We start from the raw sequence: 27,500 nt of genomic DNA, 5'->3' as shown, positions 1-27,500 counted from the left end.
TTCACAAGTAATGGCCCGGAAGAAAAGAAGAGGGGTAAATATTTGCGTTGCACAATTCTCATCACACTTGTTTGTTTTTTTGGGGGTAGTTCGTTAATGTTGTTTGTTTATTGTGTTTTTATTTTAGATAATCGAAAAGAGACGTAGGGACCGGATAAATAACAGTTTATCTGAATTGCGTCGACTGGTCCCAACAGCATTTGAAAAACAGGTGAGTTTTGCAGAGCTATGGTTACTTGTTACCTTGTTTGTGTGACTTTTGTGTAACATTTGTATTTGTTATTTCTAAAACATGAGACGAAAACGCGCTTTTAAGTTACAATACTCAGACTCATCCATATCACCTGCACGAGTTGAGCCCTTCATTATTAACAGTGAAATTAAATGAAAAGCTAAACTTTAGTGCACCCTTGTTCTTCCTGCTGTCTGTACCCTAAGGGCTCTGCCAAATTGGAAAAAGCGGAAATATTGCAGATGACAGTGGATCACCTGAAGATGCTCCAAGCTACCGGCGGCAAAGGTAAGGAGTTAATTGGTTTCTAACTCGGCTGTAGCTGCTCGGCGGCGAAACCCGAGCGAACAGCCCCCTCCCTTTGACAAGATTAAAGCAGTGGAAATCAATGCTAATGGCAGGATTGAACTCGTGGGAAAGCGCTGTCGGGACAAAAGAAGCACTTGACCCTGGGATTGTGTTTGCTTTCATAAACCCGTGGGAGGGGAGCGGGCCGCATTCACTGGTCGCCCTGATGGGGGAGAGGGAGAGGGTGGGTGGCGGTGTGTGTGTGTGTGTGTGGGGGGGGGGGGTGCTTGTTTAGGGTTTCCAGAGAGTGTAAAACCGGTGCACTGGGGAGACAAAACAAACATGCAAACATCCTCGGCCACAAAAAACAGGCTGTTACGCTTGCTTCTGCCCCCCGGGGTCTCAGTGTGCTCCTAACAGCCAGAGGCCCGCGTGTCCGAGCGTTTAATCACTGCACTATCACAAACAGCTGTTGGCCTCATTAAAGCTGGTTAGAGACAAGCTGTATTTATAGGTACATGGCATTCATAACTTCTCTCCTGCTCTCTTTCCTCCAGCTCCTGCCTTTCTCTGATTCTCCCTCCCTGTACTTTTCTCTTCCTCCTTTGCCCTTACCATACCCCCTTTTGGCGTTCTCATAAACCCTCCCTTGCCTTACTACCTGTTGTCATGTCATGTTGAGAATTGCTTTAAAACTTAAACTGTTTAACATGTTGTTAGTCGCTTTGGTTAAAAATGTGTCAGCCAAATGTAATGTAATGTAATGTCTTCTGTAATGTAATGTAATGTAATGTCCATATGTCTATCTGCCGGTCTCTCTGTCTCTTCTTTGTGAAATGTGGAAATTGGGGAAACTGAGTTTCCTTGTTCTCCTCTCTCAGCAGGGTATTTCGACGCTCACGCTCTGGCCATGGACTTCATGAGCATCGGTTTCAGGGAGTGTCTGACGGAGGTGGCCCGCTACCTGAGCTCCGTGGAGGGCCTGGAGTCGGGGGACCCCCTGCGCGTGCGCTTGGTGTCCCACCTGAGCAGCTGTGCGTCCCAGCGCGAGGCGGCCGCCATGACCAGCTCCATGGCCCACCACCACCACCACCACCCCCAGGCCCTGCACCCGCACCACTGGGCCGCTGCGGCCGCCGCGGCTGCCCTCCACCCCATCCCCGCCGCTGCCTTCCTCCCCAACGGACTCCCCCCGTCCCCGTCCGAGGCGGCCTCCGGCAGGCTCTCGGACGTCCCCCAGCGGGGCTCGGCGCTGCTCACCGCCGCCTTCTCCTCGTCCTCGTCTTCCTCCTCCTCCACCACCACCTCCACCTCCAACGCCTCCGCATCACACTCCGACGCCACGCTCAGGGCGCCCTCTACGGGCAGCGTGGCGCCGTGCATGCGCCCCCGCAGATCTCCACCTCCCTGCTGTCTCTCTCGGCCACCGTGCACGCCGCTGCCGCGGCTGCTGCCGCCCAGACCTTCCCCCTCTCCTTCCCAGGGGGGTTCCCCATCTTCACGCCCAGCATGACGGCCGGCACGTCCAGCGGCCACGCAGCGCAGGCCCACAGCCCCTCCATATCCACCAGCACATCCGCCTCCCAGCAGAGCAGCAGCAGCAGCAGTGGCGGCGGCAGTGGCAGTAGTAAACCGTATCGGCCCTGGGGGACTGAAGTGGGGGCCTTTTAAGCTTGTCGAGGAAAAAGAAAGTGTTCTCCCACGAATTCTTGGTGTGGTTGAAAGTCCTCCACACTTTGTAGATAAAGGATGGGGGGAAAAACTTACTCGTTGGTCTGAGTTTTTTTTTTTTTTAATCAAATGCCTATGAACTTGTTTGTTTGTGTGTTTTTGTTCTGGTCTACAAGTTTTTTTTTTTAATCTTGTGACTGCGACATCAAAAACATGAGCAATTTGACCCCTGAGGAGTGAGAAAATCCCCAGATGTTTGTTTTTTTTCCTTCAAATGTTTTACACTACAGAGGACAAACCATAGCAAAATGGTTATATTACTCCAGAATAAATCTCTGTTCCTGAGATTTTTTGAAAGAATCGGTCGCTCACCATTTGTTCCAGTGTTTGGTGGACATTTCTTCCCAGCTAAATCGATTTTCCCCAGGTCATACCCATGTTCTTGTGAGTTAGGAGACAGCATGTCACAGTTTTCATATCATCGAAAAAACCCTAATGTATGTTTTTTAAAAAAAAAGCTTGGCCAGATAGACTTAGTGGGCATTAAGTTGTATTAATACATAGCACTCTGTTGTCTTCTATTGAACACACACACATGTTGCACAATCTGTGTGGTGTTTGAAGGGAAGACAACAAATATCTTACCGGCAAACCAAAGTATTTTTATGATAATCAGCTGGCTAAAGTATGAATCAATGCAGTGTGTTTTTGTAAACTAAATCATTTAACTAACAAAAACGAAAAAGTCTGTAAATATGTATATGTTTGGGAAAGATAAAGTAGAATTTATATTGAAATTAGAGAACATTTATATCGGTATGATGCACTTCAATCACTGCTGTTTCGGAAGGGACAGGAGCTTTTCCAACAAAACACTAAAGTTATAACAAAACTGACAGACCCACAAAGAAAAGTAAGCACTCTTTTGTTATGTTTTTTTTCCTCCAACATTTTTTCCTGTTCAACGATACTACTGTACTTTTTTTTTTCATTTTTTGGAAAAATATATAGTACCCTGTTTCTGTTAAATGTAACAGTTTTCTATGCAAACAAAACCACTCCAGATGTCACTGATTAAATATGATGTTTTTTGAAACTCTGGGCAGTTTGGAGCGCATCATTCTTCTGCTTTCCCTCTACCACATCTGAGCAATTAAGCTGGTCCTGGAATGCCAAGAGGGCGAGGGGATGGTGGGCCCAGAAACCGACATATTGTCTGCTGAAGGAAATCATTTGCTGGTTCCTGTGTGTTGTTTAAATTATGCAAAGAAAGAGAGAACTGCCAGTGGGCCACACAAACAAATGCAATTGTGTCTGTCATTCTGGAATGTTCAAGCAAAGACCAAAGAAAAAAAAAACACGTCTGCTCCCAAACACTCAGCTTGTCTTGGAAAGTGAAGCTAAACTCAGTAACTTCTCAGTGAAGTTTGGTTGTGTTGTCACAACAGTATAGAAAAGAACAACTTCTCTTTCTCTTTCTGGGTTTCCAAATTTATAGTGTGTCTAGTTGTGCTTTGGCAGTGTTACTTGTCGCTGATGGCATTGTTGTTGATGTCGTTTTAGACTTTAGACCACAGTATTTATGTGAAAAGTGCAAAACAAAAATCAGGTCAGATCTTTCAGTTCAGATCTGATCCAACGCTACCATCCTTTAAATAACAGTAGCCCCTAGTGGGCAGGGGTAGAGTGAAGACGTGTGCAGGCATTTCTCTTTTTTTTCATTCTTTCCCTTTTTTTGTCTCAAGCTCACCCCGAGCTCGGCAAGGTAGGCGTTGGACTTGAAAGCCAAAACAACACTGGTCACACATCACACACCCCGGACGGGCCAGCCTCTCTGCCACCCCCACAAAGATAATCCACTTTCTTTATCCCCGGGGGTCTGTTAGAAAGATTTACATTAGTAAATCACTGTCACACCATTAAATTCCTTAAGAGTAAAAAAGTATCAGCATTTCCAAGTGAATGGGGATTACTCCAAACGGCGGCCGCTGGCCTATCGACAATCATGGGAACAGTGCTCGCCCGTAAATCCGGCGGTTATCTGCTTTAGTCCGCCTGGTTCTCACGCCGGAGTCCCGGCTTTGAAGTGGCCGTCATAAATCAGGAGCACACATGATCCCCCACCCCACCCCACTACCCCACAAAACCCACCCCAACCGTGACCCTGAAGCATCAGATAGTCAATGACATGAAAACAGTTAATGCCCCTTGAAAAATCATCCTTTATTATTTGTCTTTGAACAGGAAATGTACTAATGTCGGTGCTACCATCACAATACCTAACAACAAAATCATTATTAGTGCTAAGAAATGTGAGACTGTTGTATTTCAACTTGCAAAATGGAATGAGGGTATTGGTGAGATACTGTCCAAAAATGAGTTTAGTAAAACACTAGTGTTTTGAGAGGATCAGATAAAAGACAAAACTTTTTTAATGTACCCTCTCAAAAAAGAGATCATATCTGATGTATCGTCCCTCAGAATAAAAAAATATTTTTGGACTATGTACATATTGGACAATGTTATAAGGAATATTTGGGGCTTACTGTCAGAGGCTTTAAGGCTTTTTAAAGCATTGATATCACTCTGCAAATAATGTATTCACCAAGCTACTATCTAAGTGTCTATCAAAACAAGAGGACCTCTGCTGCACTCATGATGAAGACGCACGCTCTGGCACCAGACCATGTCTTCTGTGTTTGTTTTCGTTGTATATCCACGCGAAGTTGTTTGGAAAAGCTCCAAACTGCAAGCAGGACTGTCATTCACTGGGCTTCTGAAGTGCTTGAGCTGCTGCATCCACTTCTGCATTGTGTTGCTCAAAGTTACACTTGCAGTGGCGCAGTTTGTGCAACACATTATCAGGACTATTATGCAGAGCAATTATTTTAGAAAGTGAGTAATAGCTGATATGGGTTTTATGCACTAAATCATTATTTATTAACAATAGCCAATTTGTTAATAAGACATAAGGAACTACATCCCAGTAGGAATGGCAGTCAGTTAATTTAAATCAAAAGTAATGTAGTTCAATATAATTATGAGGAAATACAACATACTCTTTGTGTAGTGACTTTTTAACTTTAACTTTAAGGCTTTTTAACCACTGACAAATTAAATTTAGCCTACCTAAGTCTAGAGCACATAATTATGTTTTTGGGCAGGTGTAGCTATTAGAAATCACTAACCTTTTGACATCACAAATATAAATAACCAAATAAAATTAAATTGGACATTTAATTAAATCCTTACTAGAGTTATTGTTGACAGTCTAACAGGGTCATTGGCATTGAAGTTATTAAACATTTTTACTAAGGTTCTCACCAGTGTCAATCAGGTGCAAGGAAAAGTAAGACATCCCCCTTGTGGTGACAATCGTGTAACACATGCTGACCGCAGCAACACCTTTTCAACCCTAAAAAACGATACCTATTTGTCCTGCAGCTCTAAGCGAAATTGCATGCCATGCATTGATAGTGCCATATTTTATACTGTACTCTACACTGATAATAATATATATATATATATATATATATATATTTTTTTTAGAAATAGCATGTGAACTTAACAGTTCACATGCTATTTCTAAAATAAATATATATATATATATATATATATTATTATCAGTGTAGAGTACAGTATAAAATATTTAAAACAAACTTCTGAAGTGCAGGGGTTTCGTTTATTATCACCAATTAACAAGATGTTATTTGGCTTTTATTGTGCTTGTGGATTTTTAGAACCTCTTGGAATTGGTTAATTTGAGTTATATTTTGCTTAATTTACTGTCATATTAGACTTCAGAATCCCATACAATATTCCTGAAATGATCATGTCGATAGCCTTATGCCATCACACTTTTACAGCCACAGAAAATTATCTAGGCCTGGATGTAAATTAATATTAATCATAGGCGTTTAAAGGTGCCATGTGTAAGAATTGAGGTAAAAATATTCAAAAAATGAGCTACACGCATCAAAAGAATGAGAAGAAATAAAGGCGATGATGTCTTTAAAAAATGACAAGGTATAGTGCTGCAGAGATAGGCCTATCAACCTGAATTAGCATGCTAAATTACTAGCCACAGCCTGACAGGTGTCATAATACCAGTTTCGGCCATGGGAGGCGGTATGCGGGCAACATAACCGCCAGCCAAACTGCAATACACATTTCTTGGTTGTTAATCTAGGGTACAACAACTCCCTCTCTGGAGGTACTGCCCCCATCTTTAATGTGGAGTATGAATTGATGTGGAGTATGAATTGATTTTTTGGCGGACATTACACATGGCACCTTTAATGCAATGTGAACGATATAGGGCGTTAACCAATGAAAAGTCGCCATTCCATTAACCAATGAAAATGGCCAACTTTTTGTTCTTCCGTGTTGACTTCTGCTTCCAGTCACAACAAGGAAGTAGAGTCATGTTAAAGAAGACATCTGTGAGGCTAACAATAATTAAACAGGTGTTTATTGTCTGAACGAATGAAAATATGTTAGGTTATTATTCCGATATTATGCTAACGTTAGCAGGTTTGCTAATTTGCATGCTGACTTGCTGAAGCACACGGACGTCTGAAGTGCATGCATTTCAGCTAGGTGAAAACTAACGTTACTCCTAATGTAGCTTGCTTTCAAGCTCTGTTGTTAACTAGCTGGCTGCACAATAAGAGAGTACGAACTGAGATGGCTATGAAGACTTTTAGGTGCTCTGCACGCCATGGCTATGCAGTGGAAGTGTCTCCCTTTCTACCAAACAGATTTGCATGCGCGACATCCCAGTATTATGGAATAGCTGGATGTGGAACCCTGCTTGTGCTGGAGCAAAGGGAATCTGATGTTGGTCTCATAAAAAGGTAGGCATTATGTTGGATACAGCTGTCAAATAATGTGTCCCATCCACCCTGACAATAGGAAACTACAATAGTCTAAAGAATGTCCATTGTCCATGCCCTTGTATTTTGCCTTGGTTATAACAAAGCGATAAATATGAATTGTTTTCATACTTTTTAAGAAATACTGTCGTACAAGACCACTTACCTTTTTCTACATCACCCACATTTCTCTGAAGTTTCGATTGGAACGATGGGCTGTTCGACGTCACCTGGAGTGAAAATAATGAGCACGTGCTAGTGACAGGCGCGGGAGACGGGTCCTTGCAGCTGTGGGACACGGCAAACCCTCAAGGACCTCTACAAGTGAAGAAGGAGCATACACGAGAGGTGAGGAGGAGACTTTTATCATCAGGTTAACATAGCTAAATATTTGCATTTGGGGTCAGCCTGGGTTCATGCAGCACTGCGCAGATTTGGCTGAAAGTGCTGGACTTTTGTACTGCAAACGTGTGTAGCCTAAAAAAACATTGCCAATTGTATTTAAATGTCAAAATCACCCCAAAAAAGGGCCTATTTACATTTGTTGTTGCACTGGACATGGTGTTACAGGCAGGAGGCTACACCAGGCAACTGAGGCTTTCCATTCTGTTCCATATTGTAGGCATATGCTGCAATAATTATAGTTCCACTATAATGAGTGGAATTGGCTACACCAGAGGTGCATATACATAAAAAAAAAATTGACCAAATATTTAATTACTTTTAAGCTTCAATTTTGCATTGTGTAGTCTGGCTGTTAAGGGGTAGGGTTATGGGGATTGAGGAACCCAACAAAGGATGGGAAGACAAATATGTGCTTTAAAATGGTTTAACTCCATAACTCAGTACTGCACAGTTCACATCCTTTCAGTAATGGTATTACATTAAATATACAAGGTGTTTCCAAACAATTTTCTGATTTTGGTGTAGGCCTACAGAGTTTTTAAATGTTGCAGCCTGAAAAGTGCCTGAAAACGGTGAAATGATGTCACTTCCTTAATCAGGCCTTAATACAAAGAAAATGATTTCACCATAGCCTGGCCATTTAACCATATACTCCAATGTCCCACTGTCACAGGATGATCCGTATGGCTTTTTGTTTTGTTAACTCATATTAATATGTATTTTGGATCTATACTGTTTATATAGGATGCAGTGAAATGTACTGCTGTGATTTGTTTTCCATGTTCAGGTTTATTCTGTCGATTGGAGTCAGACCCGTGCTGAGACACTGCTGGTGTCGGGCTCATGGGATCACACAGCTAAAGTGGTGAGTGTTTGCAGATGTGTTCAGCATTAATCATGTCTGTAATTATCAAAAGTATTTTAAGCACTTATTTGCAACATACAGGTATCCTTAAAACTTAATTAATAACTTTAATAAGCCAGGCACATTGAGCGACCTGTATTGCAAAACAGAGATGTTTCCCTCTGAAGTTTCTGGACAAGCCTTAGCTTTTAATCATTGACAAGATCTGAAGATTATTTGAGTAGTAAGATAATAAACAGCATAGCATACTCTGAAAACTGCATTGTGTCTCACCTTAAATAATTTGACCAGATCCATCCTTTAGTACATATGCATTAAAATATTTTTTATTTATTTGTTTGTATTTTTTTTTTTAATCCAAAACGCATTACATTTAATCTGAATATACAGTTGGGTCTAAAAAATGAATATCATGGAAAAGTATTTTCCCCCTAATTTATTTCAAAAGTGAATCTTTCATATATTCTAGATTCATTAGATATAAAGTGATTTTTATTTTAATCTTATTGATTACGGCTTACAGCTCATGAAAACCAAAAATCAGTATCTCAAAACATTAAATTAAAGATGTTATAATGCATAAATGTCACCCTTTTGAAAAGAAATTAACTAATCTGACTAATCTAAAGTAGTTCATTTATGCATTCAATACTTGGTCGGGCTGATTTTGCACAAATTACTGCAACAGTGTGGCGTGGTATGGAGCCAATCAGCCTGTGGCACTGCTGAGGTGTTATGGAAGTCCAGGTTGCTTTGTTAGCGACCTTAAGGTCATTTGTATTGTTGGGTCTGTTGTCTCTCATTTTCCTCTTGAAAAGACAAACCATAGATTCTCAATGGGGTTCAGGTCAGATGAGTTGTCTGGCCAATAAAGCACAGTAATACCATGGTAAGCAAACCAGTTGCTATCAGTTTTGGTACTGTGGGCAGGGGCCAAAGTCCTGCTAGAAAAGGAAGTCAGCATCTCCATAAAGCTTGTCAGCAGATGGAAGCATGAAGTGCTCTAAAATCTCCTGGTAGAAGGCCTCACATAAGCTCACATAACTGTTTCATCCACTGCTAACAAAATGTAATATAATGCTGATACAATCCAAAGTATTCAAAATATGTTACTCACTTTGAGTAATCTATCGGAATACGTTAATACGTAAAGGTACGTAAAAATACGGAATACGTTAAAGTAACCTTCTCAACACTGTTCCTACCACACTTTTCCCTTCCAGTCAACTTTCCAGGAATATGCTTTGATAAAGCACACATGTGAACACCCTGCCCTTTCAGCAATGACCTTCTGTGGTTGTGTCAATGAGTGTCTTCTGGACAACCATGAAGTCAGCAGTCTTTTCCGTGATTGTGGCTGTGTTTACTAAAGAGATTAAAGGCTCAGGAAACATCAGGATACATTTCTGCATTATAACATCTTTATCCTGATATTTTCAGAAACTGATTTTTGACTTGATGTAAGCCACAATAATTGACACTAAAACAAAAAATGGCTGGAAATATTTCACTCTATATGTAATGAATCTAAAATATATGAAAGAAACAAAATGTAGAATATATGAAAGAAACTTTTTTGAAACAAATTATAAAAAAATGCTTTTCTTTTTTGAGACCCACCTGTAGCTGTATGTATCTCTCACCGTTATTTTGGATTATGAGACAAGAAATATCTGTTGTCATGTTGTTCCTTAAGATAAGGACTGGATATGCATCATACACGTCTACCTCATCTGGCAAGCAAAGCAACCTTATTTCAACCCTAATGAGTTTTAGCCAGGGTATATTTAAGCCAAACACCAAACGGATGCTTCTTTATTAAATCAATTTGTGGGGAGTGGAGAATGTGTAGGCTGATAAATAAGATTCTTTCACCAACTCATCCTCCTAAAACGTCGTCTGTGTTTCTGCAGTGGGATCCTGAGCGTCTGCAGTGTCTCTGCACCCTGCGGGGTCATGAAGGGGTCATCTACAGCACCATCTGGTCCCCTCACATCCCAGGGTGCATTGCGTCAGCATCAGGTAGGCAAGACTGATAAAAACAAACCAATTATAAACATTATCAGTGAACAAGTCAGTTGTGATAGTGTTTGTCCTCATGGTAGGATGAAATCCTTGTGTGCAAATTAAAATGTTAAAAAGGATTGATATTGTTTAAAACAAGGCATTTGCCATCATTTGCCAAACTATTAGTTTGTTAGGTAATATATTTTATCCATGACAAAACAGACCTGTTATTTAACTATACAGTACATTCACACTGGGTGGGTAAAATGTTGTTGTAGTGCTTAAGTTTACCACATGGTGTCACAAAAGCAATGTGTGCCAGTTGGAGTCATTTATTGATTGTTGTTCATTCAAGTATTTCCTAGCAGCAATGAATCTTATTCATCAGCATAGTTTGCCACTCCTGCAGAAAATTTCCTCCTATCAGTATTTCTCAAAAGTGCAAGTTTTTAATTAGCCCCCATATCGGTCTATGTAGCACTTACCACTAACAGCTTGTGTGATGTGATATACAATTTAGCTTTAACGACCGACTCCACACTCCACACATGAAACCACTCCAGCATTACTGTAAATGCTGAAGGCTCTGCCTTTATTTGATCTTTTTGTTCCCTTTTGAGTGTACATACATACATGGGGCTTTTTTATATTAGCGGACCAGGGTGCTGTGTTCCACTGAAGCCAGCTGCTGTGTGCTGATCTTATCTGGCTGTGACAGAGCCTGCAGCAGTTCCACGCGGCACTGGGCTGTTGCCGTGTGTGTCTGTACTGTGCCTCTCACAAGTCACACACACACACACACAGCCTCTCTCACACATACACAGCCCCGCAGTCTCCCTCTCTCTGTCCACAAATCCTTCGCGATCACAGCACTGTGAAATAGACGAAAATAGCCTGTGGACCCACATGCAACCCAATGACTGATCCAGTACAGATACAAAACCACGCACATACACATAAGACAATGGATGCTTCAGACCAGACGTCAAACAACTAACTAGAAATGCAATTTCAAGGAATTACCAGTGCATGAACGTGCAAAAAATATTATGTAGAATATCATGTACAGTTAAAACAGATAATGCAGAGATGGTTACTAAGGTGTTGCTGGGATAGACATGGTGGTTGCATAGTTTAATGAAAGCTGATAGCGTAAAAGTAGAAAGTAGTACCGGTAGTTTAATGAATATTGATAGATATATAGTTTAATGAATGATGATAGACAGAATGTATAATGGATATTGACAGGTTGATATTTTTTAATGGATCTTGATAGGCAGATAGTTTAATGGATGTTGATGGACATAGTTTAATGAATGTTGATAGACAGATAGTTTAAAAGTTGTTGATAGACAGACAGTCTAATGCATGTTGATATGCAGATAGTTCAAAGGAATTATCTGGAGTAAAATGCACTTTAGATCAATTTACGGATGATTGGGAATACATACGTTGAGTTGACATCAAAATCATGTCATTCAGATGTGTTTTGAGAAAGTTCGATTTTACCGTTTTAAGTCAAAACTCGTTAGCCTGTTAGTGACCAGGGCATGTCATTTCGCCGCTACAAAACGCTATTTTTATACCTCTTCTAGAGTTCCAAACAACATTACACTTACGTGGTAGTGAGTAGAGGGTCTCTAAAGCCAAACCGAAGTATCCCGAGGTCTTTATGTGGTCGTATAGAGAGTCCAGAATGAATTTCATCAAGCCCGTACCTTTCCGGAAATGTTGCTGCTGCAGCTGGCATCTTTAGGGGAAAGTCCGTAGGTGTGGAGTAACACGCTCTGGAAATTCACAATTTCGCCGTTTTTTTTTTTTTTTTTTTTTTTTAAACATAGTCCAGTATTTCTTTCCCTAGCTTACTAACAGGTTGGAATTTTGAAATGTCACGTGACGGATGTCATGCAACGACGTGATGCAATCGACTCCTACAGACTTTCCCCTAAAGATGCTAGCTGCAGCAGCAACATTTCCGGAAAGGTACTGCATAATTTGAGGTGGTTGCCACCCAGTGATGCCATAATATGCAAATTAGATGAGTAAATTTGCTCCCTTCATTAACTTTTGATCATATGCAATGATGTTCACATTTACAGTAGGACTTTATCTCTGACCACTTTCAAGCCATGACCTTTTGAAATGTTGATGTCAGAATCCAGTGTTGTTGTTTTTTTTATATCTGGCGAGTAGATAGAGATGCCGAGAGACCTTCCCCACTAGGCGGCATTGGACTAATAAACCACAGAATGATCCAAAACATACAACAAAACAAGGCAAGAAATGGTTAACCCTTAGAACCCGATTGACGCAAAGTGCGTCATAAAACACACCCTTTCTTCTCTGTTACATTGCTCCGGAACTGTTCATCGCAGCGAGATGAAACCTGTATTGTATGACAGAACAGAAGTGGGGCTTTCCAAAGAGACTACACACTTGTCTGTACGATCAAGTATGAAAATTTAAAAAAATCATAAAATTAAATCAAATTGCATCATATTTACAGTCTATACTTCTCTGCGTTCACCTGCGCACCCATTGCTCTCATTTGAATCGCGAACCCGTGATCGCATCGATATGGCAAGCATATCAGATGAAAGAGGGGGCACAGGGCTATCCATTGATACCATGTTCATCGATCCTTCTGGCTTATAAAAACAGACGAAATGACCGCAAAATAATAACGTCATGTACAAACCAACGCTGCACACCCATTACTCTCGTTTGAATTACTCACGGACCCGTGATCGCATAGATATGCCACGCATGTCAGATGAAAGAGGAGACTATCATCATCATCATATCAGAGCTATCATTTGATACCAAGTACATCCTTCTGGGTTATTAAACAGACGAAGTGACAGCAAAATAATAACTTCATATAGCTGGACTTACCCCACGTTTTTGTCTGTTCTTGTGGCAAAACATGTTTATAATCCAACGCTATCATGTGTTTCTCTATGGCAAAGCATGTTCATATTCCGGTTTTGAGATCCCAGCAAATTCCTGCATGGCATCCAATTCAAGGCTCACATTGCATCCCAATTTGTTCAACAAATAAACACCTTTTTTGCCTTTACTTTGTTCATGGCAATGCAGTAAAAAGTTGTGAATTATTATGACTGCATACACATAGGCACGCAGGCTAACACGCAACCTCGGGTCAAGTCAGGTCAGATCAGTTCGTGTCACAGATATGGAGCGCAGAAAGGTCATTTTTCATCACTAAATAAAAAATGGCATTTATTTCCGTAAATCACACAGCACACATTTTCTGTAAATTGCTCAGCCCCAGAGTATCCTCTCCAACATGGCAATTATATTGCCCGATTCAGGACAGTCTGCCCTACACACACATGAAATGTATGTAGAGCTGTGAGCTTGCTGTGGTGAGATACATGTCGAAATATAAGAATTTTTATAATACACTTTTTAAGATTTTAATTCTTTAAAAATCAAAATAAAATCAATGCTAGTATTAATACATGAAATGATGGCAGATCTGGATAGCCTAGACTCTCCTAAAAAAAACAATATATAATTATGTGTGTGTGGCACTTACAATGACCAGAATAAATCCTTATGAATAAAGGTAGTGAAAATGCCCTAAAAACAGCTTAGGGTTCTAAGGGTTAATAGAGGACAATATCAACATTTTAGAGTGTCCCAGCCAGAGTTCAGACCTCAATCCGTCAAAAAAGTGACCACAGGCCATGCCAGAGTGATGACAAAGACTCGTTCCTGCCCAAAAACCTGGATTGCTGTTAAAAAGATGCGGTCTAGAATAATTGTGGAGACATGGAGAGGCTTAGTAGATATTACAAGAACCATTTTAAGAGCTGTGATGGCAAATAAAGATTGATTAATTAAAAAGGGTATGAATAATTTTGGACACACCATTTTTCATAAAAATTAAAAAAAAAAGATGAAAACGATTCTGTTTCTACCACATTGTCTTACAACCTTTTGCCATGTGGGAGTGTCATTTTCAGTCAGAACAAATGTATTGATAAAGAGAAAATCAACAGTAACTTAATATTTGCCAGGGGTATGAATAATGTTGTAGGTCTTGGAATTGGACTCGATTTGGCCTTGGTAAAACTTGACTTGGACTTACTTGGGACCTCTCTGCCTTGGCTTGACTCGGGCTTCAGCGGTAAGACTTAAGACTTACTTGTTCTTTGTCAAACAGTGCCTTCGCCCCACCTCTGCAGTATAGTCCCAGAAAAAAAATACAGATTCCGCTAGGTTTTTTCCCTAATTCCGTCAGAGCTTTTTCATCAGAACACTGTGGACCATGGCTGATATTCTGTCATCTTGAGTAGAGCTCACACATGTACAATATGGTACAGATTTATAGCTACCAGAAAGAAGCTTACTAATATAACATCTCTTCACCATGCCCACACACTTAAGAAAGCTTGCAGTCACCCCAAGCTGCTAACCTACACCAATCCAAGCTGTTCCTGCACAGATGACAGTTAACGAAATCTGCATGTGGCTCACCTTGTTCTCAACTAGTCAGGATAGTTGTGTTCAGTAGGATTTTGTATCAAGGATACATAGGTTAGCTTTTTCTCCCAGCACCCAAAAACCTTGCTGCCCACTTCAATGAGCTATGCTAAGCTATGCAAACAGTGGGTGCTTCAAACTGAGTTACTGCATGCACAGAATGAGAAGGGTATGTATCATCTTATCTAACTCTGGGGGAGACATACCCTGGATACTCCAGAGTTCTCACAAGAGCACAATTTGAATTGTCTCTGCGAGACAATCTGGCAATGAGTAATGATGCACGTTACTTTTGCCACTTGTATCGCGGGGAGCCAATCACATCGGTGTATCTGATATAGGCGGGCCAGAGGCGAGCTAAACGGATGACAGTCGCAGTGTTATGCAATTGCGTCGAAGTCCGGAATCAGTCAGTAAACGTTGGTCGTATTGTGTTATCCAATTGCGTGCATTGAGATTTTCAAATGCACGCTTGGTGCCGCCCCTCGAGTTGGACCATTACATTATTCGTGGCCAGACCCTTCTTTCTAGATTACCAGGGTCTGGAATATCCAGGCTAGGGGAGACAGTGAATGAGCTGATTTCCCAAAATGTTGGCGTGTTCTTTAATATCTCTTTCGATATCTTTTATCTAAGGTATTAATTTATTGCTTACAGTAAGTGAATCACTTTCGGTTGTTCACGTACAAAACCCCTAGGGGATCATGCTACAAAATGGGTTTTGTTTAGCACATCACTAAGTGTGAAAGGGGAATTGATCAGCTGAAGAGGCCTTCGCTGCACATTTCCAAGAAAGTTGTGAATGGCTCAGTTTGGCCTGCAGCAGTTTATCATCTATATTTATCAACATATTTAGTGCACAGTCTGGTAACTCAGAAGATAGTGACAAATAACAAATAATTTTAGTTTTAAGACTGTGTTTAAACAAGTCTTAATGGCTGGTGGCACAACCAAACAAAACACACTTCTTTCTCTTTTTTTCTAAGTATAGCTGAGATTGTCTACAGTGCTTATCACATTATTATTTTGTAGTTGACCTTGGTATTAAAAGTAACGTATGAATACTGTATTGTAGGGGGCGGGTATTTTGGTTTTCCAACATTCAACTTTACATTTAAAATGTGAATTAATAGAATAATTAGGTACATCACATTTTCAACCATTTGCTAACTTTAATCTACTATGTCTTGGTTTAAATTAGTATTTTACTTGGTTGCACCACCTGACGGTGCACAATGTCACGTCATTGACGGGTCAGTGACAGATAAGGTTGGTAAGATGAGAAAATTAAAAATATGTTTAAACCTTTAAAACAAAACATGCCTGAGGTTTGCTAAAGTGTATACTTTGTATTTCTGTTGCATTCATATTATTTAATATGACATGTAATCGTGTATACTATTTTTTAACAAAAGATAACAGCCTGTTAAATTGTCAAATGGTGTAACCACAAAAATGACAAATATCTAATATTGCACACCTCCTAGAGTTCTCATGAAATTATTAGTTTATTTTGTAATATCCTATGAGAATAGTTATTATATTTATTTCTGAATTTAAATTATATGGGTTTTTTATTGTACTGAGCAAGACCATATGCTGTAAACATCTTGTTTTATGTCTATTCTTTGACCATTTGAGTAAAAATGGTTTAAACAACCATTATTACAGTGAAGTAGAGTATTAAATCATTATCCATATTAACTTTTTTGTATATTATTAGTCTTTAAGACAAAATACTGCTTACAGTACTGCTTACTGCTTTCAGTCTACAGGCTACCCATTATTTTCAAAGAGAGTGAGATAAAGGGCCCTATTTTCGAGTGCAAAACCCGGCGCAAAGTGTTATTCTGACGCAACGTTTTTTCCTATCTTACACTTCACTTTTCTTAAATAATGCGCCCAGGGGTGTGGCAATTACCGACATAAGGTGTGGTCTGGCACATGATCTAGAAACCGCTATCTTACACCATCCAAAAAGCATTACGCCACTGACCAAGAAAAGCCTGGTCTATAGCGAAAGGCGCATATGAAACACAGCTGAAGACGCACTGTCACGAGATGTAAGCAGCAATTCCTCTGCAGAATAAATGTCCTGTTTATTCAGTCATTCGAACATTATAGGGGGAAGTTTTGCTTTTTTCAGGCTATGTTTTTGCTGGTAATCCATTGTCAGTCAATAGTGAAAGTAATTAACTGTGTATAACTGTTTTGTCGTTGACTATGACACCACGGTGAAGTTAGTTTCACCTTGCCTATGAGTTCAATTAATAGACTAGTGCAGATGTGTGTAGCCTATACTCTGCTAGGTTTTAGTAAAGAATGGCTTAGTGGAATACCTGTTCCATACGGTCTTGCGTACAAGCAGATTCCTTCAAATACACTGCTGACTATCAAAATACCGGTTACACCATTTGACATTTCTATTTAAAAGCAAAATTTGCAGGCATTATTATGGACAACTATGTACATACTTCTCCTTTATGTGAATATTCAAACACAGTTTTTACATTAAATTGAATATTTTATGATTATTATGATTTATCAACATTTTCAAAAGGTCATACCATTTGACATGTAACCTAAGCTTGCCTGGCCATGGCCTAAAAACACTATTATGTAACTTTAAGAGAGTTGCTAACCTTGACTCATAGCAGTTGGGGTCTTGAAGGGTCCTTCTCTATGACATAATTTCCTGTCACATGATCCTCTGACATAATACATACAAAATTGCTCCTTAAATGGTGGTTACACCACTTAACATTTCAAGTGGTTGATGTGACAGACACGATTCCCCATATTAATTAAAACATTCAGAACAATGGGGTTTCATTACTTGCATTACATTTAGAAAAGTTCTTGTGCAAGATCATGCCAGATTATTTTAGAAGGGATTTTGGAGAGAATTTCACATTTTTTTCAGCAAGTGTAATTATTTGGTTCATGTTTTTGTGGTTACATCGTGTTGACAATTTTACCCAAATTCAGTTAATACTCTTTCAAAATTAAATAAATCCAAAACTTTAAGATTAGGGTTTGATGAAAATGATATTTGAAAATAATTTGTCAAATTATTTTCAAATTTTAACTATTTTAAATGTATGTAACCTATATGTACACAAAAAAATGAGCGTCACGTCATTGACCCTGACCCATATCTGTGTGTAGACATATATAGGCACAGACACACACAAACCTACATAATTTTTTATAGCTGTTAGCTTTTGAAATCTCCATTATATACACACTCACTCTCTCTCTCTCTCTCTCTCTCTCTCTCTCTCTCTCTCTCTCTCTCTCTCTCTCTCTCATGGGCATTCTTTACAAGAGCACAATGATGTGCTGACAGAGGGTCTCCCTGACCGCTCTCATTCCCTCAAACACCAGCATGCACTAGCGGGCACATCATTAGAAAATGCTAACAGATCGATACGTGGTCCCTTAGAGCATAAATGCAGTGTGCAACTGTCTTTGGTCCGGAGGCCGGGAGCCTCCATGCACCACCACTAGCACTAGCAAAAGCCAATGCATGCTTCAGACCAAAGATCTGGTTTTATGGATGAGGTTGCCTCAGGGACAGCAACTCACACTGATAAACCGCCACAGACCGCCATCTTTTGCACCACTAGGAAGGCGACTTGACCCTGGATCGGAAGATCTTTGAAAGTCTGGTTGAGAACTGTGTTCATAAAAAGAAGCATCTGTAGTTTGATGACAGTAACTGGATGAGCTGTCACTTAAAAGCGTGCAGTTGCGTTTAATGTTTTAAGATGTCAGAGGGGCATTTTAATCCTGATAGAGTTGCTCTGATTTGTCTTGTCAAACTATTGTGCTTTGATCCTTTGAGAGTCAGTGATAATCTCCTGTATTTGAGGATCAGCAGAACATTTGACTTAGGCAGGCATCACACACCGGGCATTGCGCAGGAATTAGCTTCACATGGACAGGAAATGTTCTTAGACAGCTGCTCGATTTAGTCATTTAGGTTGGGAAATGGTAGTTCCAGAGCCCTTTACAGAAATCCATCTCTTACAGCATAAGTTTTTCCCCCCCTCCCTCCTCATCTCTCCTCTCGTTTGACAGCTGCTTGATAGATAATGCCATTCACGACAGAGCTCCGCTTTGAAGGGAGGCTGGGGAAACAATACGAGCAATTCCGATTAACGCTTATCAGGAATTTCTCTCAACCATCCCTTTCCTTCTCCACCACCCCCCCCCCCCTCCCTCAGCTTGCAGCTGCAATGGAGGCCTGACGGCGAGCCCCTGCTTTACTGCTGCAAGAGAGGAGAGTGGTACTTCTCCTTTTTTGTCAACCGACAATCTCGCTGCGAGATCCATTTCAGTGTAATTAAACACGTCGTTGGCGCCCTGAGCGAACCCACCCATCAAAGTTTTGAATAAAAAGGAGGCAGGGAATAAGGGGTTGGGGGAAAAAAGAGGAGATTTCATTAAACTAGGTCATCTCCTGCCTGAGCATATTGACGTAACTAATCCTCCCCCCAAAAAAAACTTCTGAGCGATTCTCGCTCGCTCCTCGTCATATGTCCTGCTGCTGTCCTTGCTCTTCCCTGCCCCCCCCGCCCCTCCCCTAACAATCAGCCTTCCTTTCCTAATTCTGGAGGATTTCCCTCTGCCTGCTCACGGCTCTGGTCTCAGCTGCAGAGAGGCTATTAAAGTCCTGCAGAGTCCTGCTTGCTCGGTGCACTATGGCTGGGCGGCCTGTCGGCAGCCTGTCAGGGGAACTGCAGGAGCACGCTGCCGCATTGTGAATGCAGTCAGTCCCACACCCCGCAGATGTGTGTTAAATAACATCACTGATGACTTCTTTGTACCCAGAAGTAATAGCATTATACTGTAAAAGGTAGGACTTGTTAGACAGCTCTATTAAGACTTAAGGCTGGTGGTGCTTGTGATGAGTACTTCACATTAACCTCTCAGTTTCAAGCAGCAGGGACCAGGGACAAAACACCTGTCAATTAACAATTGCACTCTATCTTTGAATAACAATCACTATTACACCCAATAATTCAGTATGTGGACAATGCGCCTGTTGCAATGAAATGTGTGAAAAGGAACAACTTCTTTTAGACAATGACATAATCCAAACCATGGTAGTATCCTTTCAGGGACAACAGTTGTTGAGCTTAACTGTGCCAGGCCTTCAGGTACTGTCACATCACATGCATGGGTGCCTTCAGGCACATTTGACTGACTCTCATTATTGCTGATGTCTTTGGGAGGGAGGCCAATGCACACAGTGACAACATTTTTTAAGCATTGCAGCCCAACTACCCTGCAATGCTTTTTTCGTAAGACACTGTGCCTGCTGCTCAATATAAAGAACACTGTTGTGTTATGGCGCCTCCATTGTTGCCATTGCTCGTGCTTGTGAGAAGGAAGGGCAGTGCATATGATTACCGAATCTGAAATGTCACAACAAAACTAGCCTGCAAAGCCTGTTTTGTGTGATAGGATGCTTAGTGTGGAATACTAGCATGCTTAGTGTGATCGCCCCAAATTCGGTTGTAGTCTACTGTGCAGTTCTGCATCCAAACTCAATGGGTGGTTATTGTTCGTTTTGTGGGGTGTAATCAGCATTGGCTTGCGCCAGGGAGGTGAGCGTGTGTGTGTGTGTGTGTGTGTGTGTGCATGAGATAGACAGAGAGTGTTGTGGGATGCTCATACATATGAACGGCTGTTCTTGAGCATTCAATACAAAGATGTTACAAAGATGTTTCCTGAGCCTCCTCATACAACAAGCTTAGCAGCATCGTCCGAGCGAGTTCATGGTCACACATTTCATTAAGGTGCAGAGTTCACCTCTGAGCCATTAGGCAAATGCTGAGGCTTCACAGCGCATTAAATATGTGCTAATTAAAGCGCAGCAGCATTTTTCAAACTGATTGATGATGGAATGTGCCATAATAATGCTGATTCACTCAGTTTTTGAACATGTGCCAAGAAAGGCAAAGCTATTGCATAGGATATTATGTTCTACTCATGTTTATGACAATCATTTGTAATGTGTTGCTGTTTTTCGAAGGTATGTTTTTGTTTTTAGAATATCCTCAAAGTAATTTTGAAGGCATATGGACTTCCCGAGATAACCTGTCCCCCCAACTCGCCACTCAGGGCATTTACTATATCGATTTGTGTTCGGGGTTGGAAAGCTCAAGAAAATGTAAGAACAGCTTTTACAGCACAACCCTGCCAAAAAATATATCAGCAAAGGACACACAGTTACTGAGCTAGCAGGCTTTTGTCAGTGCCAACAATATTTTGGGGCGTTTCCCAAGCAAGTATGCTAGCTGCTAGCTTTCTAACTTACTAACCTTATACAAGATCGGAATGTATCAAGAATGTATCGTTAAACTTATTAACCATCAAAGTGCCACCCAAAACCTTAAATCTTTTGGTCACTGGTCTTTGGCCGTTGGCCGTGGTGACGGACAAAGCTTTCTGCTGGCCTGGCCAGAGCTCCAGTGCAGGTGGAGGGCTCCAGTAGCTGCAGGGTTCTCTGCAGTTGTTCCAAGACTGTTAATTTGGAGCCATTTTGCCCCCTGTCTAGGGGCTGTTGGGCTGTTAGGCTGTTTGACAGCTCTGCTGAGGTAGCAGGAGCGCTCCATTCTGGCGCAGTTTACATACACTGATGGGCTGCTCTCTCTTTCTCTCTCTCTCTCTCTCTCTCTCTCTCTTCTCTCTCTCTCTCTCTCTCTGTTTTCTCTCTCATTCTCTCTCTCTCTCTCTGTAAGGTCATTGCTGACTGCAGAGGGACTGAGGGAGAACAGTGTGTGTGTGTACGTGTGCGTGTGTAGGACTGCTGGAACAAGAGAGAGAGTGTGTGTGCATCTGTGTCTGTATGTGTGTGGAGAGAGAGAGAGAGAGAGAGTGAGGGAGAGAAAGAAAGAAAGAAAGATAAAGCCAAGGCACTTTAAAATCCTCTGTTAAGTAAAAAAAAAAGCCCTTGACTGGCGTTGTGCTGATGAGTGGTGCAGTCTGCTGGCAGGGTGTCTCTCAAGCTCCACTGCCACATGCCAGGCAGGCCCTAGCAGAGCCCCCACACAGAGCGCTCTGGAAATGGACTTAAATGGCACTGGGTGTGCTTGGAGAGAACGTTAGTTTCTCTCCCCTCCTTATTTTCTTCCTTTCTTTGTTTTGTTCCTCTGTTTTCTGTTTTCAATTCCTTACTTTCTTTATTTAATTTCAGTGTGTGTGTATTTTGTGTATGTGATGGCAAAAAAACGAAGGTGAATGAGTGAGTGAGTGAGTGTGAGAGAGAGAGAGAGAGAGAGAGAGAGAGAGAGACCCAACATCTCACACACATTCATGTCTAACCTCTTGTCTTTATCTAGAGAGAGAGACAGAGTGAGAGAGAGACCCAAGATAGGGAGAGACTGAACATCCCACACACATTCATGTCTAACATCTTGTCTTTATCTAGAGAGAGAGACAGAGTGAGAGAGAGACCCAAGATAGGGAGAGACTGAACATCCCACACACATTCATGTCTAACATCTTGTCTTTATCTAGAGAGAGAGAGACAGAGTGAGAGAGAGACCCAAGATAGGGAGAGACTGAACATCCCACACACATTCATGTCTAACCTCTTGTCTTTATCTAGAGAGAGAGACAGAGTGAGAGAGAGACCCAAGATAGGGAGAGACTGAACATCCCACACACATTCATGCCTAACATCTTGTCTTTATCTAGAGAGAGAGAGAGTGAGAGAGAGACCCAAGATAGGGAGAGAGAAACATCCCACACACATTCATGTCTAACATCTTGTCTTTATCTAGAGAGAGAGACAGAGTGAGAGAGAGACCCAAGATAGGGAGAGACTGAACATCCCACACACATTCATGTCTAACCTCTTGTCTTTATCTAGAGAGAGACAGAGTGAGAGAGAGACCCAAGATAGGGAGAGACTGAACATCCCACACACATTCATGTCTAACCTCTTGTCTTTATCTAGAGAGAGAGACAGAGTGAGAGAGAGAGACCCAAGATAGGGAGAGACTGAACATCCCACACACATTCATGTCTAACCTCTTGTCTTTATCTAGAGAGAGAGACAGAGTGAGAGAGAGACCCAAGATAGGGAGAGACTGAACATCCCACACACATTCATGTCTAACCTCTTGTCTTTATCTAGAGAGAGAGACAGAGTGAGAGAGAGACCCAAGATAGGGAGAGACTGAACATCCCACACACATTCATGTCTAACCTCTTGTCTTTATCTAGAGAGAGAGACAGAGTGAGAGAGAGACCCAAGATAGGGAGAGACTGAACATCCCACACACATTCATGTCTAACATCTTGTCTTCATCTGTGCCACCAGGGGACGGAACTCTGCGGGTGTGGGACACAAAATCAGCTGCCTGCCGGTTGGCCATTCCAGGCCACAAGGGAGAAATCTTAACCTGTGACTGGTGCAAATATGACCAGGTATGGCCAAACAGCATCTCTCTGTGTGGCGAGCTGAGAATGGGGTCTCATTTAATCAGCTGAGCAAACACAGAGAGTTTACGACGAGAGTGACTCATATTAATCTGTCAGCCTCACAGACATTTGGACTCCATTAATGTGATGCAATGAAGAAAATGCACTTGACAGTTTTTACATTGTTTTTTTGTTTCTTCAATCCCAAATGGTTTGCATTTTTATTGTTTACACTGGGGAAATTGAAAGTGCTTTATTTATCTAATATATGAAGTCAAATATGGAAAAACATGATTTTACATTTGTCAATAAAAAAAAATGCAGTTACAGATACAGTTCCATATTTTTCCCCAAATATCAGGCATTTTATGTTTTTATTTGTGGCTCATTTTTGTGACCCTAAAATGAAATTCCCTGAAGATGAGAGGAAGAGGAACATAATGGTTGTACTGTTCCCTTGTAATTGTATAATTGAGGATAGTTAAAATGAGAGGCATTTTTCTTTGCCATTTTACCTTGACAATATAAACTGCAAACTCCATTTTCAACTACAGAGGAAGTTTTTCCAAGAGAAAAAAAATGAAGCTATGACAAATCTCCCAAACAACTCTTAAGATACCGTGAGCTCAGCATCTTTGAAATAAGCTGGCTTACAAGAAACAAATTTGGCTTTGAATAATCTGCTCCTTTTTTCTGTTCTGCCTGTGCGTGTTTGTGTTGTGCATGCTGCTATCAGAATGTGTTGGTGACTGGATCCGTGGACTGCAGTCTGTGTGTGTGGGATCTAAGGAACGTGAGGCAGCCAGTATCCCAACTGCTGGGACACACCTATGCTATCCGAAGAGTCAAGGTACCTTGAATAACCCTCTATAGAGCAGTTTGTTGACTGTTCTATTGTTTTCTCGGAATTGATTCTATAAATTCCCTAGTGTTACCCGCACTACGCTACTTTTTAATGCTAAAATGCCTGAGCAGATTTAGATTGCCTGAGCTGACCATCTCTACACATCCGTGTCAATAAATAATTACACTGTGCTGATAAAGCACATAAATGGGGCCTAGATGCTCTTCGGCCTCTGCAGGCCTCTGCCTCACTAGACAGGCCTCTGCCTCACTAGACATTTTGATCCCTAAGAATGCAACGAAATCCACTGGCAGATGGCGGAAGCATAGGTTTTGCTGTCACTCATGATTTGTTAAGGTAACTATCGTAAATTGTATTTACTTGCTTAAAAACCCCCATCAGAATTTGGTTTCACATCACGTAGATGTTCACAACAGAAAGACTGCCAATGAAGGTCTCTTTACTCACGTCACATGACAAACTCAAATACTGTTTACATTTAAGTGTGAAGGCATGGACTGTTTTCAGACATTTAATGCCACTAATTATCATGCAAGTGCTCTTGCCAGCATGCATGATTGTGTCAAGTGAATTAACATGTTGAGATTGGCACGTGTTGCACATAGGAAGCAGTGTAGCCTGCAGGCCCATTATTATCCTCCTGACACACACATCTCTATTAGTTTGATCAAAGCATTGAGCTAAGTCGAGTTAACAAGTGCAGCCAAAAAAAAGAAACGCCCAGGAAGGCGGACTGTGTCAAGCGCCTTTTTTAAAATTGTCAGCATGCTTACGCCTGTGTGTGTGTAGTGACAGATATAGATTTTCTTTAAGGATCACTTTAATTGAGTTTGAGAAAATGGTGAGGTTGTTTACGTGGTATAGGAGAGTAAGAGAGGGGTAGAGAAAAAGAGAGAGGGATGGAGAAAAGAAGAGGGATGAAGAAAGGAGAGATGATAAAGAAATGAGAGAGGGATAAAGAAATGAGAGAGGGATAGAGAAAAGAAGAGGGATAAAGAAAGGAGAGAGGGATAGAGAATGGAGACTGTTTGTGGTCAAGCAACCAACAATTACTCAGATTACACTTACACAATTACACTTCAAGACTTTAAGTCAAAACACAGGAGGTAGACCACCTGTAAGTCATGTGAAAAACGGGAAATTCCACAGACCACACTCTCTCTCTCACTCACTCACTCACTCACTCACTCACTCACTCACTCACTCACTCACACACACACACACTCACTCACTCACTCACTCACTCACTCACTCACTCACACACACACACACACATAGGCATTCAAGAACACATTCACTCACATTGATGCACTTATTCATGCACATGCACTCACACACACACAAAGTCACACTTTCCCACACACAGTTGTCTCTGCTGCCCCATGTGCGCATCCAATCACTGTCTATGAAGTGCTTTGCGGATCGATCAATAGACCTTTTGACTCTCCTGACTTCCTGTTTTAAAGTTGTTGGCCTGTTGTTTCAACTGTTGTTCAGATATAGATTTGGGGAGGCATCAGCTCAGAAATAGCTTGGGTGTGAAAGGCCTAGCGTCAGCACTTCTGTGAGGGAATGAGTAAAGATGAAGTGCCAATTAAATGAAAAAATGACCTGGCAAGGGCATTGATTTTCTTATAAGATTGATTTACAGAAATATATGACTGTAGAGATTCAGTCATAGCCAGATAAGTATTCATGGAATGTGTAGGGCTATTACCGGAGGGGTGTGTTAAACTTTTAGATGATGACGGTGTGTGGGCTTAAATTACTGTACTGTAAAAATCGATTGCTTTATCTCAAGTGCGCAATATGTAATAGTAAAAGTATAAAACAGAAAATAAAATAACGACAATTCTTCCTCTGCCTCACTTTTCTTTTTTCTCACTTTGTCTCCCCAAGTTCTCTCCATTTCATCAAACCGTCTTGGCATCCTGCTCCTACGATTTCACAGTCAGGTAAGATGATACAAAATGAAATTAAACAAAATTACAGTGATTTCCATTGTATTAGCTGCACTGTGGTGTGTACCGTACCACAACAGTGTGGTAGGCAAATTAAAAAAAATAAACAAAACTGTGTATTAACGGCACCTGTGTATTAATCACAGTGCCCAATAGCCTAATAAATCAGAATCAGATTGTGTATTAACCTCATAGATGAGGAAATGTTGCAAAATCAATGTGTAAACCTTGGTTAATAGGTGGGAAATTACAGTATCAGTCAGTAACAGTGAACGTGTTTCCTCCACCACTATTCCAAACCTCCACACAGCAGTGTATCTGCCTGGTCTATACAGCCACTACAAGAGCTGGCTTCCCATTAGTAAGCATACTAAAGCTGCAGCTTTGTTCAACTTCACAAAATGATGTTTTAAATCAACCCAAGAAGTTTGCAAAGGACTGTGGGATGTTACTTTAATATCGTTATGATGAAAGCTCTTCTCCATCTGGTCCCTTTTTCTTAGGCTGATTTTGTTGTACAAAAATCTGCATCTGTGACAAATTTAACAACAACACAACTAAGGGTAATGGACTTTTTTTGCCAATCCTTTCTTTTTTGTTCAGATTTTTTTTATTAAATTCTGATGTTCTACGGATCTTGTATTTTAGGTCGTTCTTACAGAGTGATAATCTACAGTACATGAAGCTGAACAATTCTGCTTCTTCATACATTCACATTTCTCTGCTGAGAGTAATCAGAGCAGTAACTGATTACATCTGACCTAATCATTTACACAACTACATCTGTGGATGCACCCGACACTAGTATGGATGTGTCCTATTCCTTGACTGATTTCAGTTGAGTTTCATATTAAAAACAGGAAAAGCACTTGACTATGGAAGATCCTCAAGAGGCTGTCAAGGAAAAATCAAATAACCCACGCTCTGTCGTAATTGAATTTTATTGCAGAAATGAGATTCCATTCATCAAACAGAAGCATAGAGGAAATTAATTTTCCCAAAGCCCTTTTTCTTATTGATGGAAATGGCCTCAACAAGCCAGAGTTACTCAGTCATGCCTTTTATGGACTACTGTTTGCTTTGCCACCACATTCCTGAAAGGTCAGGTCCCTGGGAGTGCTTTTCCAAAATGATCATCTCTCACTGAACATGTTCTATGGTTCTGTTGTCAAGAAAAAGGGTTTTCAACACCCTTCCTCAACCCCCCACCCCACCCCACCCCTTTACCGGTGTGGGTCTTGCCCATCCGGGTTGGGACGTTGTAAACCACATTGATCTAATTTCAAGCTAGACTGGTTTATCATATTTTTTTTTATATCGAGGGAATTCATTCGCTGGGAGGGAGGTGTTGGAGAGCGAGGGGGAACACCCTGGTGCAGCA

General features: G+C 41.1%; 2 protein-coding genes across 3 annotated transcripts in view; both read left to right on the top strand.

Annotated features, from left to right (window-relative positions):
* The window catches only part of hey2 (hes-related family bHLH transcription factor with YRPW motif 2), a 4,010-nt gene extending 739 nt beyond the window's left edge, over positions 1-3,271 (top strand). The window contains 5 exon segments of the mRNA XM_048250474.1: positions 1-34; positions 128-211; positions 439-520; positions 1,402-1,907; positions 1,910-3,271. The exon segment at positions 1-34 is cut by the window's left edge and continues 45 nt beyond it. Of these exon segments, the coding sequence (XP_048106431.1) occupies positions 1-34; positions 128-211; positions 439-520; positions 1,402-1,907; positions 1,910-2,191 (988 nt within the window). The 3' untranslated portion in view covers positions 2,192-3,271.
* Positions 3,272-6,599: 3,328 nt separating this feature from the next.
* Positions 6,600-27,500, top strand: part of pex7 (peroxisomal biogenesis factor 7) — a 37,050-nt gene continuing 16,149 nt past the window's right edge. For both annotated transcript variants that reach the window (XM_048250473.1, XM_048250472.1), the window contains exons 1-7: positions 6,600-7,047; positions 7,263-7,413; positions 8,258-8,335; positions 10,249-10,357; positions 23,193-23,299; positions 24,030-24,143; positions 26,058-26,113. In XM_048250473.1, coding sequence (XP_048106430.1) covers positions 6,878-7,047; positions 7,263-7,413; positions 8,258-8,335; positions 10,249-10,357; positions 23,193-23,299; positions 24,030-24,143; positions 26,058-26,113 — 785 coding nt within the window. In that variant the 5' untranslated portion in view covers positions 6,600-6,877. The remainder of the gene's footprint in view (positions 7,048-7,262; positions 7,414-8,257; positions 8,336-10,248; positions 10,358-23,192; positions 23,300-24,029; positions 24,144-26,057; positions 26,114-27,500) is intronic.

The sequence above is a fragment of the Alosa alosa genome, chromosome 8 (genome assembly GCF_017589495.1).
Source record: "Alosa alosa isolate M-15738 ecotype Scorff River chromosome 8, AALO_Geno_1.1, whole genome shotgun sequence".
Classification (NCBI taxonomy): Eukaryota; Metazoa; Chordata; class Actinopteri; order Clupeiformes; family Clupeidae; genus Alosa; species Alosa alosa.
This window is presented reverse-complemented; position numbering and strand designations above follow the sequence as displayed.